Raw genomic sequence first — 20,985 nt, 5'->3', positions numbered from 1 at the left:
CTTTGGCTACAGAAAACCAAATCTATCATTAAGTGGTGAGTGATCAGCTAAAAACTCCTGTCCAGTTTCTTAGCTTATTGATCAAATGTGTTGTCATAGAAATAATGCTTTAATTTTGAAACATTATGTCAACATCATCATATTTTCTAGGTTAAAACTACAGAATGAGAAGACCTCTATACAACAACAGTTGTCTGAAACAACCAAATTAACATCTCAGTTAGAAATGCAGTTAAAAAGGTAATTGAACAATTTACTAATTGAACAACCAAAGATAGAGTAATAAACTGTAACTTATAGAAAACAGCCATCAACGTTGAGCAACAAAACATTTATTGATGATCTAAAACACTGTCACAGCATTGTTAATTGTAGCCGTTTTCCATGGGTTATAGTTTATTTCTATCTCCAGTTACAAAATGCCACTAAAAGATTCTTATTGGGGCAAATAATATTATGAGCTTATTTATTTATTGGGATTTTTATTCCAATATCTGCTTTTGGTAACTAAAGGATAAAAATTTGGATTTGAAAGCCAGCTTTAGATCTGCAAAATGGTTTTAAATGTTTTGTAATTTTTATTTCAGCATGTCTTTTAGTACCCTCTCAATATCATCGGGATCAAGTTTAGGATCAATAGGATCATTATCCGCCAGTAGCCGTGGTTCGTTAAATTCGTTAAGTGCTATGGATATTTATAATCAGGCACAGACTGGTAGTGATGTTAATATACAGGACTTACATCAACGTGTGGAAAAACTTCTTCAGGGTCACAGTACTTGTATGTCTCCCATAAATGAGACGCATGTTCCTGTGGCTGAACCAGAAGCTCTGGAAGATTTTCCCCGACCCATGGCGGAAATAACAGCTGCTGCCACCGAACAGTACTTACAGAGTGTTATGGCGAGTAGTGAAAATGTTTCGACCGCAGTTAAACCTCCGTCACCAAAGACTTCGTTGTCCTCGGCACAATCACCTCCCTCTTCTCCTTACGAAGTGGGACCCCCACCATCTTACGAACAACACGTAGAGCGTCAAAGACGTATACAAATCGGTAATTCATGGACTGTGGCGCCGCCGCCAACTCTTGAGCAATCAAAAATTGTGGAACTGCTTCCTAATGTGAGACCTGTGTCCAATCAAAATGTGCCTTCAAATTTGGGTGCAGAAGTGGCGGTTAGCAACAATAATATGAATAATAATAACTTTATGAGGCGTCATGGAGGAGAACTATTTGATTCTACTTCAAACCCTCCTCTTAGTCCTATTAGTGAAAGTAGTTCGGGTGTGTGCAACAATTTATCGGGAGGTAATACACGCAGTGTTTCGGCAGCCGTCAGTGACGAGTCTGTAGCAGGAGATAGTGGGGTGTTTGAGGCAGCTGTTAAGAGGTAAAAATTAAAAATATTTTCCTACATTTTATTGATTCCGAAAAGAAAATTGCATTAAACACTTCAAACAACAACTGTTTTCAGCAGAATGGTTTTGGTTTTTAACCCTGATGTGCACCATTTTAATTATACCTTTTATCTGTTTGTTTGAATATTTCTTAAATATACTGAGACGCAATGGAAACACACCACATTTATAAATAGATGAAATCTCATTTGAAAGATACACTTTAATCTTGAGGTTCTGAATGCAACATCAGATCACTATTGTAACCGTGAGACTGATGTTTTCACAATCGCATAAACACCCCACAGGTCATGATTAGTTCTCCCAAACGTTTAAAATGTGACTTTTAAAAAGCTAGGGTATGTACAACTACAGTCCTGTAGAAGATACAATCATAAGCCAAGGTTGACACCTGCACACCATAAATTCAAGAGGGCATTGAGTACCAAGCTTGTCTCTTCCATGCCATGATATTACATGGAGTGTGTGGCTGCTAGAGGTGGACACACACACACACACACACACACACACACGATACTGACTTGACTTTTATCCATTGTGACTACATTTCATTATAACTGAAATTTGTTAAGATCTCTGTGGTTTGTTACTGAATGTCTTGTATAGGTAAATGTCCAGTCTATAATCATGTCAAAAAGTTCATTTCAGCTGCATTAGATAACATGTATATCTCACCAGCACTGCCAGTCAAATCAGTGGTGCTTTTTCATTGCATCTCATTATATTTTCAAGTAACTACATGTAGTACTATTTCTGAACTATAAGTACAGTTTCTTAACTATCTCCCATAAACTTTTTATTTATAGGACTGGTGATATTGACGAGGTTTTAGAAACGAAACTAGAAAGTGCTCAGATCCAAATTAAATTAAAGTAAGTATTTATATATATTGAAGTTATTTCAGTTAATTACATATAATGGGCTTGTTTTCTAGTTTATATTGTATAGATATGACCACACCCCCATATAGCCTTTCAAACTCTGTATTCATGCGTAAATGCACCTAACATTACTGACAACCTTTCCTGTAATTAATTCTTTACATTGACGTCATATATGGCAGGACAGACATTGACCTTGTAATGAAAATAAAAAGCATAAATTTTGTACTATTAAACCTTGAATGATAGCCATGGATATATTTAGAACATGTTAACTTAAGATAAATCAACTGTGGACCATTTTTTGTGTAATCCTGAAATAATGGGCAAACTTTGGTTATTTTTTACTAAAAGTATTCTTTTGCTGCTACTTAAATATATCAATTTTCACTAAAATCTGAATGGGCAACGAATGATTGTTTAACTGTTCCAACAAAACCTAGTTCAAACAGTACATGAATAGTGTATAGACAAAAGGAATATAGCTTTTAACAACACGCATCTGTCACAAGATATCACCTAAGTCACAAATCAGCCCAGTGGAATACCTACTGGTCCACCTGTCTCATAGAATTTCAAAAAACCCAGAATCATTCAACACCCGTTCTTGCTAATAAAAGCCATTTCGGAGTGAGCTATTGTTCACATCGAAAAACACCCCAAAAATAGTGAACACATTCAGAGTTATTTTATATTATTTGGCAAGTACAGCAAATAATTATCTATATTAATTATCTACTACTATTATGTGTCTACATAAATATTTAGGCTGATATATGATAAGTCGATAAAATAGTATGAAAACTATGTCCATGTAATCTGTTTATTATGTGTTTCACCTCTACAGATTTGTACTAACACCCAGACCAAATTGTTTAAAATTCCTCTATAAATTCAGTCTATAATTTCCGCATAATTTAACACACAAAAATTCCTCGTGTCCATTAACCCAATTGTGAGATGAATGACTCTTTTGACACCAAATGTTTTTTTAGTCATAGGTAATTTTATCCTTGTACAAATCATTAATTTCAAAGAGAACAAAAATCTAATTCATATGAAATATTTAGGTGTGTATTAGGCTAAATGTTTTAAAATGAACAGAAATAATGTTAAATGTCCCTAGCATTCTACACCGAATGGGGTAATGAAGACAATGGCATTAACATCTACTTTTCATGAAATTACAACTGCCAAGGGATCTTTTACTTGCACTTCATTGGGTTCACAGGTGGTTGTCCTATTACAATGTTTTGAATGTTTATTATTTGGTGACATTGGTATTATTATCGAAAGTTAACAGATACTTTAATACAAAGTAGATCATGATTCCAAGTTTCTGGTAGCATATCAGTGTGAATATAATGATTCCTTAATACATACATTTGTATTATTGGAGGGTGCACTGCTTCTTGTGATGAGGATAGTCAAGGGACATATTGTAAACTAAATTATCAGTTGTTTTTAATGCTATATTGATATCTCGCTCATATCTGAAGAATAAAACATGACACAGCATGTTGCATATTATCAGTGATATGTCCTGTAATTATTCTGTTGTTGAATGAAATCAAATACCAGATCAAAATTCCTGGATAATAGGAAAAAACGGTGTTTGTGAATGTTCTGGATAATATATCTACATGTACATGTGTATGCTAATTATAAAAATATAACAATGACTGGGAAATGCATTTAGCTACATTAATACAAATTCTTGAGTGGTGAATATCTTTAAGCAATTTGTTGTAAAGTAGTAATATTGTTATAAAAACCAAACACATCTGCACTGTATAGAGAGTTAAACAATAGACATTGTTAGAGAATATTGAAAGTACTCTAGCTTAAACTCTTCAAATTTCAAAATTAATTTATGTACACTTATTCAACAATTTGTATGATTAAAGACTGATCAATGCTGGCAAATTTCTGGCCTGAAATAATAGACCCATTTCTGCTTTAAGACTCATCAGAGACATTGGCAGTTGCAAGATTTTTTGGCAGATAAGCAATCGGCTTCTTCTTCTCCTAATAGTAATGATAATAAAAATAAGTGACTATTCTTATCTTTTTGATAATATTTGTGGTAATGTTGATATAACAATTCCTGGCGTGTCGGTAAAGAAGTAAACAGTCGTATACCTTGTGGAATAATTAAAGTATATGACATGTTTCGCGGAGGAAGATGAGTTATTTGGCGGGGGCGTGAGAATATTTAAGGTGTTATAATATTTTTACACATGTTTATAGAATTAGAAGCTAAACACTTGCCATCAATTATCAAGACATGTTAAGACAGGAACATTTTGGCAGGTATTTTGTTAATTTACCATCTTTCGATCCAACTCTGGGCGGCCACGCGATCTCCTGCTGACAGCTTCATAATTCATCAAAAACTGCTTCATTATCTGGCGACATTTTTGCCTCAAATATGTCTAGTCAAGGTATTAATCACTCGAAACAACTTCTTTGATGATTACATAATTTCAAGAAGTGGCTTTGATGCTTTGAGGATTTGACGGTTCTCGGCACTAAAATGGATCTGTTTAACCACCCCCAACCCCACTCCTTCTCCTTTTGTTATGTGTGTGGTAATTTTATTTTGATATTGTGCCAATATAGTTTGTCTAATTGGTATGTGTGGTGTTTTTGGAGAGGGAGTAGTTAGTGCGTTATTAATTACCTAAGCTCATTTCTTACATTATTATCTATATACATCACAGGTACAGGATTTTTGTTTTTAAGAGAATATTGCATAGGAATAATCTTAGTATGTAAACATCTTAGTTAAAGTGACAGTGTCCTTGAGTTTTGAATGCAAGACAAAAAAGGTTAAAGGAGCTAAATCGCTAACATTTGGGACCTAGAAATTGACAAAAATGGGTCGCAACGCATATAATAATGTAATATATAAACTGATTTACATTCAATCGTTTCTGTTTGTACTCTAATTTCTAATCAGTTATGTTCGGCGAAATACGCCAGAAGACTCATGTGAATGGCAATCTTTAGCGTCTGGTTTTTCCAGTCTACGCCGATAGTATTTATTGCGCATGCTCTCCAGATAAGAATATAGCATCACCATTTGACATGACTTGTGGAATATGTCTAGCCCTGTTCTTTGAGTCCCCAGTTCCAAATGGCGCTGAAACGCATTATGGTACACGATTCGTGTACCAATGGTAAAATGTTAATTTTGTCTTGAATATTGGATATCAGAAGCCCACCTTTTCCCTGTAAGATCACAAGACCAATGTTGATTTGAATTGAAAAATAATTTGTGTTATCAATGTCGAAATTTTTAATGATATTGAGTTAGAGACTCAGAAGCCATGACTAGAGAGGAGATAGGTGGTAAACATTGGACAGAAACCTTGGGGAGGGGGCTTAAACAGAATAAAAATATTGATTTAAAAATTTGAGAAAAATTTTGAGAATAAACTACAGTAGCCAGTATGTCTTGTGTTAAACAAAAATAACCAGGTTATTTTGAGACTAACATATGGTTCATCTGGATTTAAATAATTCTCTTGATCTAAAGCAATGTGATTAAAACACGGATCTAAGTACTTTTCGTTTTTTTATGGTTCAAAATATCATTTTACTTGTCTGCACTACACCAGGATCTGGAAGTGTTGTTAAATGATCTGCGTTTTCAGTGATGTGAGGAATTAGCGAATCCTGGTCTGTAGAGTCAAGTTCTTAGTGTGCAGTGCTCAGAATGCTGATTGGATGATCGAACGACTGACGTCATAAGGGCAAAAGGAGCTTGTATGACCTTTGATGCAAACTCCCACTACAACCAGATCTTCATGTAGTGGAGGCCATCAAAAGTATAAAAAAAATGAAACAAAATATAGATCTGTTTTGGGTCTAAAGCAAGTTAGGTATGATTAGACAAATACATACAAGCCTGGTATTGAAAACCATGTCACTTGACTTAATAACAGACCTTTTGGTTTAAGTCACAAGTGCACTTGGTCACGTAATCCCTCACCTACATTCCAATAACAATATATTTTACAAATTAAAACCCACCATCACCAACGAAGAGGAGTCCCTTTAATTTCTTTATATAAACAAGTCTTTTTTGGGGTTTTTTTTATCCAAGTTCCAATCCAGAAAGACAATCTTTAGTCAGCAAAATATGGCACATGAAGATTCACGATTTATTCTATATTTAACTCTGACTCACTCAGGTCTACGGTAACACTATCTTCATATTGAATGAAAAGGTTGCATAGATATCAGATGCAAAATTTCATCTTGAGAACGTTATGAAACCGGTGAAACGATTCATTCATGCTCGAAAACCTTGAATTATATTTCATAAGAGAACCTTTACAGTCTGATGAGTTCAAATGATAAGATTTTTATAATCCCATAGTGTATGGTGTTAATATATAACAGCAGTTAATATTTATACTGCTGTAATTCCCACAATAATTTATTGCGTATTATCATGATAATTATGATGTATTTAAAAATATTATTAACATAATAGACTGTGTGTGGGCGCAGTATATAATACTTCTATTTCTATCAACATTTATATTGTTAACTTTGTTATTCATCTGTGGGATTTTTTGAGTACATTCCAAGATCATTCCATGCTTATTTATACGCCCAAATTTGATTTAAAACAAGTACGTAAAGTTGACGGGGATGCAAATATGTATAAGTCCTTGGGAAAGTGTTCGATAAATTAGTAGTTATCTTGCAAGATATCTGAACTATTACATTTGTTTAAGAATGCTACTTGAGTGGTAACTTTAGAAGGGCAGATGTTGAATGTGAAATAACATCGTGACTATGGTATGATTTGACACGAGCATGAGAAAGATTGTTTGGCAAAACGAATGTCTAGTGTAAAAATATATGTCTAGGTACTGGTGAACCACTTTATCTAAATCTGGTCTTTATCAAAATATCAAATACACATACTAATATTCAACATTATGCATATTGAAACATGATCAATTAAAATGGAGAAAATATTCCGAAATCAGAATAGTGACAATTTTGTATATCTCTAGCACTGAAGCTAACATACACGCACAAAAAATATAAAGACAAGATTGGATAAACCGTTAAAAAATCAGAGAGACAAACACACAGATCTGCTAATCTGGGGGTCTGAAAACTATTGAATCAAGTCTGTAGATCTAGTTGTCTGTTGAACAGTTATCATCGTATAACCATGGTCACAAAACCGCTAGCTAGGATGTTAGCTAAGGAACATGTTGTCAACTTACATAGATAATCAAATGCACAGCACATACATGTATAGACATATATACATACAATGTCTGTATGCAAGGGAAGGTTATAGAATGTCCATAGTTTTATATAGTTTCTGTTTTGTCATGACACTTGCCTGCCCATTTAAAAAAACGATCATAAGTTGTGTTGATTAAATTTAATTTGTTTTTGTTTTGATTACAGATATGAAGGGGTGGATAAAATACTTTGTATTGGTGTGGAACAGGGACGTAACTTGTTAGCTCTTCCTTTTCCTAAAAATAGTCGAGTGTAAGTAAAGTCTACAGACTACAAACTTTTTAACCTCTTGACTTCACTGTTCATGTAATTAGGCCACTTACTTTAATTAATTGTTTCTTTTAATCATAATAATGTAGGGTAATTTAAACAATTAAGTCTGTAAAACATGTAGGCGTATTATATTTTTGATAATGATAAAAGCTTTTTTTAATTGGTATACTTCATTGAAAGATAAGATTTGATGCAATTCGGTCATTAAATATTTTAGGTTTAATTTTTAAATGTTCTGTATTTAAAGTAAATTTCTTTGAACCCATTCCTTACTCATTACCAGCATAATTTACCCATTTCTAATATACGCTATTTTAAGAACAATCCGTAAATGGATCGTAGGGGAAGTGTCAAGTAATGTGTGATGACAGGGTTCCATGTAAAAATAAATTGCCATTGGTCACCTGTGATCTCTTGTTTACTGTAATTGTGGCGATTCTAGGCCTAGAATGGATCCGATGAATCGGATAATTTATGACTTATTAAGACCTGGTGACTGGGCTCCATGTAATGAAATGTTTAATAGTTGATTGTATTTGATCAATTTTAATGATTTTGATTATTATTATTTTGATTACAGTTGCATAAAAACAGCCTTACTTCCCCATACTGCTGCTTTCTGGGAGACGAAGGCTTTGTTCGATTTGAAGTCGCCCAAATTTAATGAGATTCATACAGTTGAAATAGCAGAATCGAAACTCTTTTCTCAGACGTTACAAGTTAATGTCTTCTGTATACTGGAAGCTGGTCGAGATGACTGTTTGGTAAGTTAGGTTTATGTGTCTTGAAAGAATGTAACTGCTTTGATTTGAGTGGAAAAAGAGAATGTATGTTTGATTGAAAAATGAAAAAACAATGTGCAGATTTCAGTGAAAAATGACGGTCTTGGAGAACTCTGTTTTAACAAATAATTTTCCATGAATTTCTATCAAAATTAAGAGTGAATTGAACATATGAAATGTTTGACTTTTTCAGGGCTCATTTCAAGTGAGTTTAGCGGACTTCGATCCGAAAGAAGTATCTATTAGATGGTATAATATTTTGAACTTTAAGTTTATGCAACCAGCTGGTAGAAAAGTTTGTACACCGAGTCAACAATCATCTTCTGGTAGTTCTGATATCAACAAATCTTCATCACAAAATAGTCAGGTAAGTAAACATCAGGGTTTTTGATTCGGTCATATTTGTCGCTCTCAACTGAATGGCAGTGAAGTCGACTTGCTTGAGAACTTCTTTCAGTCAATTTACAGGCAATCAAATTACCATTTCAAAGAATTTAATCGTAAAACGCAATAAGTGCATTGAAATTGACATGTTTTATGTGTAAAAATAGAGATAGAAATTGCAATAATGCTAGAAATTGTCCTATTCTTTTAAACAAAAATAGCTTGCGAATATAAGTAAATTTGAAGTAAAAACCCTAGTCCACATCCTTCTGATTCAATATGACAAGGAAAATAATGTTGAAGTAAACAAATAATTCATGTACATGTATTTAAGAGAAAATAAGATTTTATTGTTAAAAAATCCCCAACTTTTGTAATTATATGGACAAGATCAACAAAATGTGGGTTAAAGTGTTAGAATAAGTTTGTGTGAATAAAACACGACACAAACAAAACTGGCACCTGTTCAGGTAGAATAATTAACATGGTTTGCTGAATTATGTAATTACGGCACAGGTCCAAAAATAAAGCGTAGAGGTTAACAAGTAAAATGGTTTTTTACCGTAACCTAGCCATTTTGACACTCCAATGTAATAAATGTTTTTTCTGCATATTCATTAAGAAAGCTTTCAGACACAAAATGAGACTAAAATATTGAGTAATGTTTCCGAAATGTCTTTTCAAATGAAGATGAATTTAAATAAGTAGTTTTATCTATGTACTATATATATATGTGAATAAAGAACAATATTGTATATTTAATGAAATATAGGTTGCCAGCAAGAAGTTATACTCTTAACAACTGCAGTCAAAATTATCAGAAACAACAATTTTTAATCTGTTTTGAAAATTTATAGCTAGATACCTAATTAAATTTCATAAATATCAAAATCCGATTTGGAGTGTTAATAGTATTTTGAAAACAAGGTGCATAACTCTAACAATATTTTGTAAACAAGGTTCATAACTCTTTAAAGTTAAGACTTTTCTGAAAACGAATAGTGATCTCTCTTTATAAAATATAGGCATTTATGTACAATAAATGGTAATACACAATAGTGAAAGTAATATTACGCTGAAGAATCAAGTAACAATTCAAAATCTAGTATATCTCTCTAACCGTGATTGACTTAATGGGTAGCAGTTTCCACTTTATTCTACTTGACTAGGTCTGTTAGACTCTCCTGCTGATTAATTGAATAAAGGCCAATAAAATGAGTGATTGACTGGGGAGACAACTAGTTATAAACGTATTTATAAATCAAATAGTCTAGACAGCCACAAATATTCATTGTTTTACATTTTACACCAGTTAAACATATTTTACTGAATATATAATATCCTTTTACTTTTTTACTTTGTTGGTATTTACAAAATCTGCAAGTGTGCAAAACTGATGAAAACCATTTTGTTGGAAATGATATATTGCCCTAAAAATCATTATTTTGATTAAACCATGTTATCTAGAATGACTAGGAACGTTCGGTCCTCATACACACATTCTGCTTATTATACACCCACATCAAAATGTGGTTATATATTGTCATCGCCCCTGTCTGTCTTTCGGTCTGTATGTCAGTCATCCACAAATGCTTGTGGATGCCCTAGAAGCTAAATTTAAACATAGTGTTTGTGTTCATAAGATGAAGAATCCTATTGACCCTACATGTATGTCCAACAATTACTGTCAGAGTTATTGCCCTTGATCAATTTGAAAACTCTTGTGGAGCTCTAGTTAAATGTATCTAGTTTATGCACAGTATTTGGGTTCATGGATGAAGAAGCTAATAATTGCTTTTAGACTTATTGCCCTTATCACTTTTAATAAATTTATGGACCCTCTAAAGGCTATGATCATAACCCAATTGATTTGAAATTTTTAGACAATAATATTCTAGGACGCATGTTTTGCTTCCTGGCAACCTGTCTTGGAATTAAACTCACCCATTTCAGGTAAATGATTATTAATCAATGTTTTTTGTTTTAGAAGGATGGTAATGATAGAGTTCAATTATTGCTGGAAGCGTCGTCTGCTAAATTACGTAAATCTTCATTAACAAGTGATGATCGTTCTTCATCTCTAGAAAATACGAGGTAAATATAAACTTGTTGTCTCTGTAGGTGCTAGTTCTAAATTCTTTACGCATTTCTTGTTTTACTTTCTTGTCTTATTGTATATGATGTATTGTGGCCATTTTACATGCAGAAATATGAAGACTGTGGCCACTTTTAAACTAATATATAGTACCATGGTTCCAACTAGGTGGTACTGAACATTGTTTAGATGGGAACCAAAATTTACAAGCTACCCAATATATATTGGCTTGATAGTCATAAATACTTGTATAGTAATCAGAAATATTGCATTTGGGTCATTTTATAAAATGATTTTTTTTTTTTTTTCAGTCAATTAAAATCTTTGCAAGTTAAATTAAAGGAAGAATCAAGTGATGAATCAACAATCATATCATCACAAACATCTACATTAACCAGAAATCAAGGTAGGTATCATTTACATCATATCAGACATCTACGTAAACCATATATTATTATGTGATTGGGTCACTCCCTCTGAATTGTTAAAGAGTCCTGCAAATATAGGCATATGGCACTAATATCATCAAATACCAATGTAGTCGAATATATGAATGTTGACAATATTTGTTAGAATCTTGGTACTATAGTCTTGCATATTCCTGTTTGACTTTGCCAGGTAATGATTCAAAAAGTGTTCAGTGGAATAGATAGCAAGGCAATGATTGCCTGAATTTCTGTCACCGTTTTCCCTGAATTTTGTCGTCTGCATGCCACTTGGCTCGTTCGTCACTGAGTACACACATAAATGAAGTATATTGAATGTTAAAGTGGTGATATGAGTATCACTAATTGTTATAATATTATTAACAGGACCAGAAGCTATGGAGGGTCATGGTGATGTAAATGATGTAGATGGTGATTACTGTGAAGATTGTGATGATGATATTGAAGAGGAAGATGAAGGGGTAAGATACATTGTAGGATCATATGTGTGTAAATTTTGTGAAATCAACAAGTAAATTAGCTTTTCTGATAAAGGAATATCAGTTCAAAAACAATTAAATTCTGCTCAGTATTTATAATGGTATGTTCGGTAAAATCTTTTGATGGGCCTCTTTTTATTTTAATCAAATTCAAGCTGGAAGATTATCAACCTTTGATTGTTATTTTTTTTAATCAAATGTTAATCAATTTGAGTACATTTTTAGCATGGATTAGAAAACGACAAATTAGATATTTGTCCCAAAAATGCAAATGACGATGGGCGGCTTTGATTTCATAGCTGAATGAATAATATTTGCCGTCATCAAACAAAAATTAATATTATGCTTAATTTCATTACAGGATTATAATGAAATGCAACAGCTAGTCCTTGAGGAACTAGAAAGGCTGGAGAATTCAGACAACTTTGATGATAGATTCACAGAATCGGATGAATCACTCCATATAAGGAAGTGTGATCAATCGACCAATACAGAAGGAGAATATCGTCTTCGGGAAAATAAACGGCGAACACATGAAGCTGTTCGAAACAGTGCCATCAGACGATCTCAGACATTTTCACCAGCTTGTCGTCAAGGTCCTGGATACATCTGTAAGGTAAGACGTCTGCTCAAAGAGAATTTATGACAGAACATTGGTACACCATGAACAACTTGATGGAAATGTTCTCATCCAGGCTTTTAGTTGAAATCCTGCGAAATATTAGATTTTATATATTGATAAAAAAAAGTAAACGATTGACTTTTATAAATATTTACATTTTTCTTTTCATAGCTCAATAGAAGTGACAGTGATAGCTCAATGCCTAAATATAAGAAGGGTCCATTCCATAGGAATGCTCTAGAGAGACGAAGTTTAAGATGGAAAAAACCTGAAGTTGAAACAAGTGGCCCTCCATCTGGCCATCTACCAATTAGAACCTCTCTAGATCTGGAACTAGATCTACAAGCTAATCACACCAAGTTTGATCATTTACAAGATGAAATCGCACGATTAAAAGATATCAACAATAGATTGTTAGAGGCTAAAACAAAAGGTAATTATTCCATATTTCTCTGAAGTCATCCAGATTGATGTTAGGAGAGAGATTGAAAAAGGTTTCTTTTGTCACGATTTTGTTTCTGAAGCATATCTCATTAACCATTCAAGATATCTTTATAAAAATTTGTACACACATCAACCAATTATAATTTCCATTGTTGAAACAAATTTGACTGAGTTCTTGGTATTTGGACTTGAGATATTCCAGTGCACCACTGACTGCTCGACTGGAGGTGTGGAAAGGTTTTTTTTCTATATACTTTTCAGTGTAGATAGCCTTTTGATGCAGAGAAACCCTGCAAAAGAATAAATTCTTTTACATTATTGAGGATGAATATGTGCTGTTATTTTTTAGGTGAAACTGAATTACCCCAGTGGATGAGTGATGACCAAAGTTTCCAAAACCTTTTATCAGAGGCAGAAAAACTGGTAAGTCCTAAATTAAATTAAATTAAAAACATAATAAACAATCATACTAAATATTTGGTGATTCTTCAACACTGGTACCAACATTTCTCTGAAGGGCCTTGCGGACTCAGTACATTTAAAAATCATTAAAGTGGTGCAATGTTCTGTGACAAGTGTGCTTTTTCTTTACAATAAAATTGGTGGCAGATGAATATGTGAATATTCTGTAAAAACTGAAATTTTTAATAACAAAGAAGTGGTTTTCTAAAAAAAAAACCTCATAGGTTTTCTGAGAAAGATGAATTGTGAAGTTGTTGTCAAGATGGCATGGCATACAATTCTCTGGGGATAGGTTTAATCTCTTGATGTATGGTTTACATCAATCCTGGGAAAGTAATTTATCGTATGGTCACAAAGTCACCAATGTTGACATCTAAGTGACACGATGACAACATTAAAAGCATCTTCACAAACTTAATTCTCATACTAATTTGCCAATTTATAGGTCTGTGGGCAGAAATGAGCATACAACATTTTTTATTTTATTGTATTTCAGACATTATCATTATTAAAAAGATGTGTAAGCAATAGTTTCTCCCATTTTACAGATTGTCTTATAGTGTGTTTTATAGATCAAGTTATTCAGTTTTTGTGCATGGTTTTTAATTTAACCATTTTAAACTTTTTTGTAAAATATTTTTAGATGGATTTATCATATATTACAAGTCTTTTTTGAGCATGGCCTGAAAGTAATTTTTATACTTTAAATTACATTTTTCGAAACTTTAATTTTTTGAATTTATGATTACCGATACTGTATACTATTACTTGCACCTCCCAAACCTAAGATAATACCCTTTTGTTTCTAATTAACCCTTTACTATCTGGACCACCAATACTACTGCTTCCTCTAGTGCTTTAAACCGCTCGCTCAAGTCACATGAATTGCTGTGAACTAGTTCAGAGAATCGGGCACTATGAGGCGATCTAGAGAGCAATACGGCAATTTTGTGCAAATTTGAAAATGAGCTGGAAAACTCAATGTAAAAAAGATTGATTTTCTCTGTTTTTTCCTCCGAGATCTGGGGTAGTCAGTATTTATACATACCAGGTGCTAAAGGGTTAAATTAATTTCGATGATTTTTAAAAAAAAACATTCCCAACTTCTTCAATGACATACCTGTTTTAAATTTTCCTGACCAATATTTTCAATTTCACAACAAATAATTTTTAGAAATTTGTTTGCCTAACCAAATCTAGTTCTTAGAAAATTGTCTGACCAATCAAAACTAGTTCTCAGAAAAGTGTTTCACCAATCAAAACTAGTTTTTAGAAATTGTTTGACCAATCAAGATTCAATTCCTTTTGTTTCTTGTGAGATCAGGAAATTTTATTGTCCAATTGTATTTGACACAGTCTGATGTTTGTATGAAATATTAAGTTACTATAGACTATTTAATATATTTTATAGCATGATGTTGTTTTAATATAAAATATTTGATATTGATTGAAAGCATGTTTTACTATAGTTTCAATAGATATTATTACTGATATACATAGTGTTTATCATACTCCGACTATCAGTGGAGGGCCTTCATTTTAAAATGTTATGGGAGCCCTTCACAACCAACAACACGGCCTGGGTAACCACTGTTATCTTCTAGAATTGGAACTTCCATGACAGAAGAAAAAATTAAATTAATACAAAAGCCTACATTTGTCTAATTCAATAGTACAGTAGCTATTTACCCCTGAACTTATCATTTCTGTGTTTTAACGGTCTTGCCAATACAGTAGATCTACACTCATCTATTCTGTGTTGTAACGGTCTAGCCAATACAGTAGACCTAAACTTACCTGTTCTGTATTGTAACAGTCTCACCACTACAGAGTAGATCTAAACTTATCTGTTCTGTATTGTAACGGTCTTGCCAATACAGTAGATCTACACTCATCTATTCTGTGTTGTAACGGTCTAGCCAATACAGTAGACCTAAACTTACCTGTTCTGTATTGTAACAGTCTCACCACTACAGAGTAGATCTAAACTTATCTGTTCTGTATTGTAAAGGTCTAGCCAATACAGAGTAGATCTAAACTTATGTATTCTGTGTTGTAACGGTCTAGCCAATACAGTAGACCTAAACTTATCTGTTCTGTATTGTAACAGTCTCACCACTACAGAGTAGATCTAAACTTATGTATTCTGTGTTGTATCAGTTCCGCTACTACAGTAGACCTAAACTTATCTATTGTGTTTTGTAATGTTCCCACCACTTCAGTAAATGTAAATTTTTAAAGCAATGTAATGTAGTGATTGCATTTTTTTTCCTACAGGCCCAGAGAAATGATATGAAGACGCAGGCCTCAAAACAAGAGAGAAGAGCAGAACAGTTATTAAAACGTGCTACCAGAGATGTTCAGCGTATGAGAAAAAACAGCCCTGCTTCTAATGTTATATCATTCAGGTTAGTGTTTAAACTATATTACTATGATTTCTACAAAAACAAATATTGTTTGGCGGTGGATGGGGCAGTTTAAACGCCTGTATGTTGCAAGAATTATGGTTGCAAACATAACTTCATCGATTTTCTCCATGCTGGCTAGTTCCTTCTACATTCAAGCGAATTATCGAGTTAAACAGATGGTCTATATGTAAGTCCTGAAATGATCTAGTGGTTTCTTTCTAAAAGACATGTGCATTATGTTTTGTTCATGTAGAATTTGTTTATTTTACAGAGAAAAGATGGCATTTATTACATCTGCAAAAACAACCGTTCCTGTTTTACCAGGAAATATAATAACTGCTGAAACTGACAGGGAGAGACTTGAAGAATTCTTACGGGATGACAGAATTGGGGAAGAGGTGTGAAAAACTTCCTGCCACAAGCTTCTATTGATGTCTTCTCCTATGAAGATTTGGTTATTGTTGGTACCGTTCTTGCAGATCTAAACCCTTTAATGTGGAAGTCGCATGATTGGAAATGCGCTCAGAATATCAGTTGGCAGTTTCATTATAAACCCACTGATTATTCTTGTTTGCATGGTGATCAGTAACACTGCTTTTGTGTTGTCATGGTGATCAATAACACTGATTTCTGTTGCTATAGTAAGAAACAGGACCGATACTGTGGGCTATAGCAGCATTAATTCAGTAGATGAAAGTCAAGGTCAATTCAAGGACAGAATAGAATAATGCAGCAGATTAAAGGGAAAGAACTCTGTTGGTTTATTTAGATCTTAAAACCAAAGAAATCAATTAATTTGTTGATTAAAAAGACCAATTGAATGTTTGAAAGTGAACGAAAGGTAAATCTGAGGAATGGAATCGTGGTATGTAATACAGCATTATAAGTTAATAGGACTATTACGAGTTCAAATGGTTTAACTGTATGTAAAATGAACATTGTACAAATGAAAGTTCTGGTATTTTCTTGAAAAGTGGACCTATTATAATTATATTTCATTGTTTATATACTGAACTTTGACCTTATGATATTACTATATTTGGAATTTTCATTTTGTGAAAACTAAAAAAAAAAAAGGTTATAAAATGAACTTTCAAAAAAATATTCCAAAATGTGTGGTATATTCTATAAATGTTATTATATTCTGAATGTTTTTTTTGTTTTTTTGAAATATTAAAATTATGTGGAACCACTATTATGATAAGCATTATATAAATAAAAATGTGTATTATCTAAATATTGTCGTCATTAATAATATAGTCAGCTTTTATTTTAAGAACTATTTTGTTTTGTGTCAGTTACTTTATTCCGTCAAGCCTTTCTTTTCATTATGAACAATTAATCGAACACCGATACAGTAATTAAAATATTTCCTGTTTATTTCCTATGTGAGTAAATAAATGAATAGAAATTTTTTTAAATTTTCTGACGATAAATTAGAAATTGGGTATTATCAGGCTCACAAATTCATTTTTGTTGCATGTAATTATGTCATATTAATTGATTATGGCCATTTATATCTTTCATACCTGAAAAAATTTTTTTTGTCTTTTAAAGAATTTAATTTTGTACAACATCTAAAAGAAAGGTTTGACTGTTAATAGTCATGGTTGTGAAATACTAATGATTACTACATGTTATTATATAATTGGACTGTGGAATATATCTATTTATCCTCATTTATCATAAAAATTATATATATAATCACGCTTATAATTTTATGTGATTTTCTGTGAAATATGAAACTGTATATTTACTTTATATCTTTTGCTGGGTCTAAATAAAATGATATTAGAGCTGCTGATAATTATTTGATGGATTTTGAATCCCTTGAAAATTACAATATTGTGACAAGGCCACTTTTTATTACAATTAAATCTAAGCCTGAAGATTATCAAAGTTGGAAAATGTTAGCGTGGATTAAGCAGTGAAATATTATGGTGGGGCCTATTATCCAAAAAATGCAAATGATGAGTGGCTTAAAAATTAGACTGCAATTTTTGAGGGTTTTTTTTTGTTTTTGTTTTTATTACAATTACATGCAAAACTAACTATATTTGGAAACGATAAATAAATTTCAGATATTAATTAGATTCCAAAAATACTTTAACTATCATAATGATGTGAAAAAATTATTGAAACATTTTCATCAATTAGAGACCACTGAATAAAAGTCCATTTGTAGCTTAATGAAAAAAAAAACCAACAAAAAAACCCCTCTGATCCCGTTTATTTCAGCTTAAAGATAATATTTAAACTAATAGTATCATTTTATATAAACAGTGTCCTTTTTGGCAATGATCTATGAAGAGGTGTTCTGTGTTCCAAACACTGGGAAACTCATCCTTTATCCAGTTCCAAAGATCTATTTCCATTAAGATGGATCATGGATCGATGTAAAAATAACACATGAAACCAATATTGCCTTTTTCTTTTTTTTTTTTAAAAAAAAAAACAACAAAAAAAACAACCTAAAAGTGGTCTTTTGATAAAGAATATGATGAATCAAATTGAAACGGTGAATGTCTTCATTTTTCCTGTCTCTTTGTAAGATTTATTTTAATTTGAATATGATATTGCTTTAAAAGCTAAAAAAATTAACCAATAAATTGATTGATTTTATAATTTGATGATTTTGTTTAGGAGAAAAATATGTGTTATATCATGAAATAATTTTGTAAAGATTTGAATTCATCTTTGAACATATCCAATCACTGTATAATATCCATCTATATTATATTAATATATATATCATTTTACTTACATATAGAGATTTATTACATTTGTCCATGAATGTATGATATTTTTGTGAAAATGGCTAAAAGAGATTATTTTGGTTGTTGTGGGCAAAGGTTTGTGATGGGATGGGTGTGTGTGTGTGTGGGTGGGGGGGGGGGGGCGGGAGGGATAGGGGATGGAAGGTGGGGATTAAGCTTTAGCATACTGTTATATGTTGTTTAAAGATATGTTTCCTCGAAAGTCGAGAGCTTTGATGCACAACAACTGAGAAAAATTATTTTTGTTGCTAAAAATGTTCTACCTTGCAATATATTTTAAGCCAAGGACATTTTTAAATTATACAAATATTAGTTCCATTATTAGTGAATCATCATTCTAAATGAAGGATAAGTTGATGAATGGTTACTATGTGATGTGCAATGATGATACATGCCGATATTCAAATGGTCAGATTGAATAACTTCATTTTGTAATAATGTATTGTGTGCTTATTATGTAATTTGTGTTTGTAATATTATTTTCCTGATCATTAGCAATATACTTTCAGATAAAAATAAGTTTTGTGGGTCAACCAAAGGACCTAATGCTTAAACATATCTTTAAGAAAAAAAACCCCCTAAGTTACTATGCAAACTGGTTTTTCAGATACCCCTGTAAAATTGATGTTTTATTTTTGTTAAATTGCCTGACCTTTTTGGTATGACCTGCTTAGAATTGAAACCAATGAAATATTTCATATTAATTCAATATCTGATACAGAAAATTGAAAAGGGGGGGGGGGCATTTCACTGATAAGTGGGGTAATCACTCTGGAGTCAGCCCTGGAGAACCAAATAGTTATTGGGAATGAAATCTTTCTGTGCTGAATGAATATATGAATATGTGACATCATTATTTGATTTATCATCATAAACTAACTTGCATATTTTAACTGCCTGTGTTATGTACAATATTTTCTTAGTCTTATGTTAATTCAATAACTATACCAGTATAAAAGCCAGAATATTTTCAGAGATATATTTTTTCCCACTGTTTCAGTGTGATAGCCTATAACCTACTAATATTTCTGAAAAACATTTGGAAGAGTATGCTCTCAAAGTTATCAAACTGTTTCATTGTGATTTGATTATGTTATAATATTCAAACTACAAGTTAAATAGTTCATTATCCATTATTTGCAAAAGTGTTATTTCATATTTGAGTAACTTCTTATAATGAATATCAGCTTTGAATTTGCAAAAAAGAAATCCAAAATTTATCTTGTGTTGAACTATGTGTTACACAATGGCATTAATAAATTAAATTATTAGAAGTAATTATGTAATTAATAATTGAGATTTTATTTTTTAATGGGTGGCATACAGAATTTTAATTGATCTGTAATTTGGCTTTCCTAAATTCTGGATCTTTTTAAAAAATTGGAAGGGAAGTTTTACAACTGTTTTGTTTCCTTTTACCTGTTTTAGTGATACTTTTAATTTATAATCAGTTTGTATACCTCAGTTAGAAAAAGATGGGAGTTGAAATGGTACAAAATAAAGGCCAGGTAGTGATTATTTTTAGTAGTTTATAGGATTTATTTTATTTTATTCGTATATAATACTCAATAAATATTATATACCGGTCAAATTGTGTATAGAAAGTTCCCACAATGAACACTCCCAAATTGTACATAGATATAGTAAATAAATATTTGGTATATATATATATAAATATATATAATTGATTGTAAATAGTATTGTATATAGATTAATATGTAATTATACCCGACACAGGCAGTTTATAATATAGTGTAAATATTACAGGCTTTATATATATATATATATATTATATATATATATTTTCATGTATTTGTATATAATACTTACCATATATCTATAATTCATATATCATTATATCCCTGTCGTCACATGCCTTTTATATCTTATATCTTACTCAGGTTTGTATTAAAGAGCACATCGTCTGTTAAATTAAATGTAACATTTATATATTTTGCATAAAACAAATTAAAAAATTTTAACAATGTAAAATGCTCTGTCTTTTATATATCTCCAGAATTATAAAATAATTCCCAGCCACAGCTTCTGTCCAGCTTTTCCAATGCAAGCTACTTTTATATCGCATTCCAACTGTCAAGGGATCTTTTACGTGCACATGGGACCTTGGGTTTTTTCACATCCGAACAACTAGACAGCTGTCCTTGTCGGGCCCTTCGTCCTGCATCACTGACAAGGGGGAACCACGCCGGGAAATCTGGATGAACTTTCTCGG

At 32.1% G+C, this 20,985-nt stretch overlaps 1 protein-coding gene across 3 annotated transcripts in view; it reads left to right on the top strand.

The window, feature by feature from the left end:
* The window catches only part of LOC126829490 (protein WWC2), a 67,569-nt gene extending 49,345 nt beyond the window's left edge, over nt 1-18,224 (top strand). Inside the window, exons 10-24 of one of the 3 annotated variants that reach the window (XM_050559395.2) lie at nt 151-240; nt 588-1,391; nt 2,226-2,291; nt 7,746-7,832; nt 8,434-8,617; nt 8,829-9,002; nt 11,010-11,113; nt 11,426-11,520; nt 11,927-12,021; nt 12,401-12,655; nt 12,833-13,094; nt 13,455-13,528; nt 14,064-14,087; nt 15,845-15,975; nt 16,247-18,224. In XM_050559395.2, the coding sequence (XP_050415352.1) occupies nt 151-240; nt 588-1,391; nt 2,226-2,291; nt 7,746-7,832; nt 8,434-8,617; nt 8,829-9,002; nt 11,010-11,113; nt 11,426-11,520; nt 11,927-12,021; nt 12,401-12,655; nt 12,833-13,094; nt 13,455-13,528; nt 14,064-14,087; nt 15,845-15,975; nt 16,247-16,379 (2,578 nt within the window). In that variant the 3' untranslated portion in view covers nt 16,380-18,224. Of the gene's footprint in view, nt 1-150; nt 241-587; nt 1,392-2,225; nt 2,292-7,745; nt 7,833-8,433; nt 8,618-8,828; nt 9,003-11,006; nt 11,114-11,425; nt 11,521-11,926; nt 12,022-12,400; nt 12,656-12,832; nt 13,095-13,454; nt 13,529-14,063; nt 14,088-15,844; nt 15,976-16,246 lie in introns of all 3 variants that reach the window. The other 2 variants (XM_050559394.2, XM_050559396.2) reach the window with 2 other exon arrangements.
* The last annotated feature ends 2,761 nt before the right edge of the window (nt 18,225-20,985 follow it).

The sequence above is a fragment of the Patella vulgata genome, chromosome 8 (assembly GCF_932274485.2).
Source record: "Patella vulgata chromosome 8, xgPatVulg1.2, whole genome shotgun sequence".
NCBI classification, from domain to species: Eukaryota; Metazoa; Mollusca; class Gastropoda; family Patellidae; genus Patella; species Patella vulgata.
This window is presented reverse-complemented; position numbering and strand designations above follow the sequence as displayed.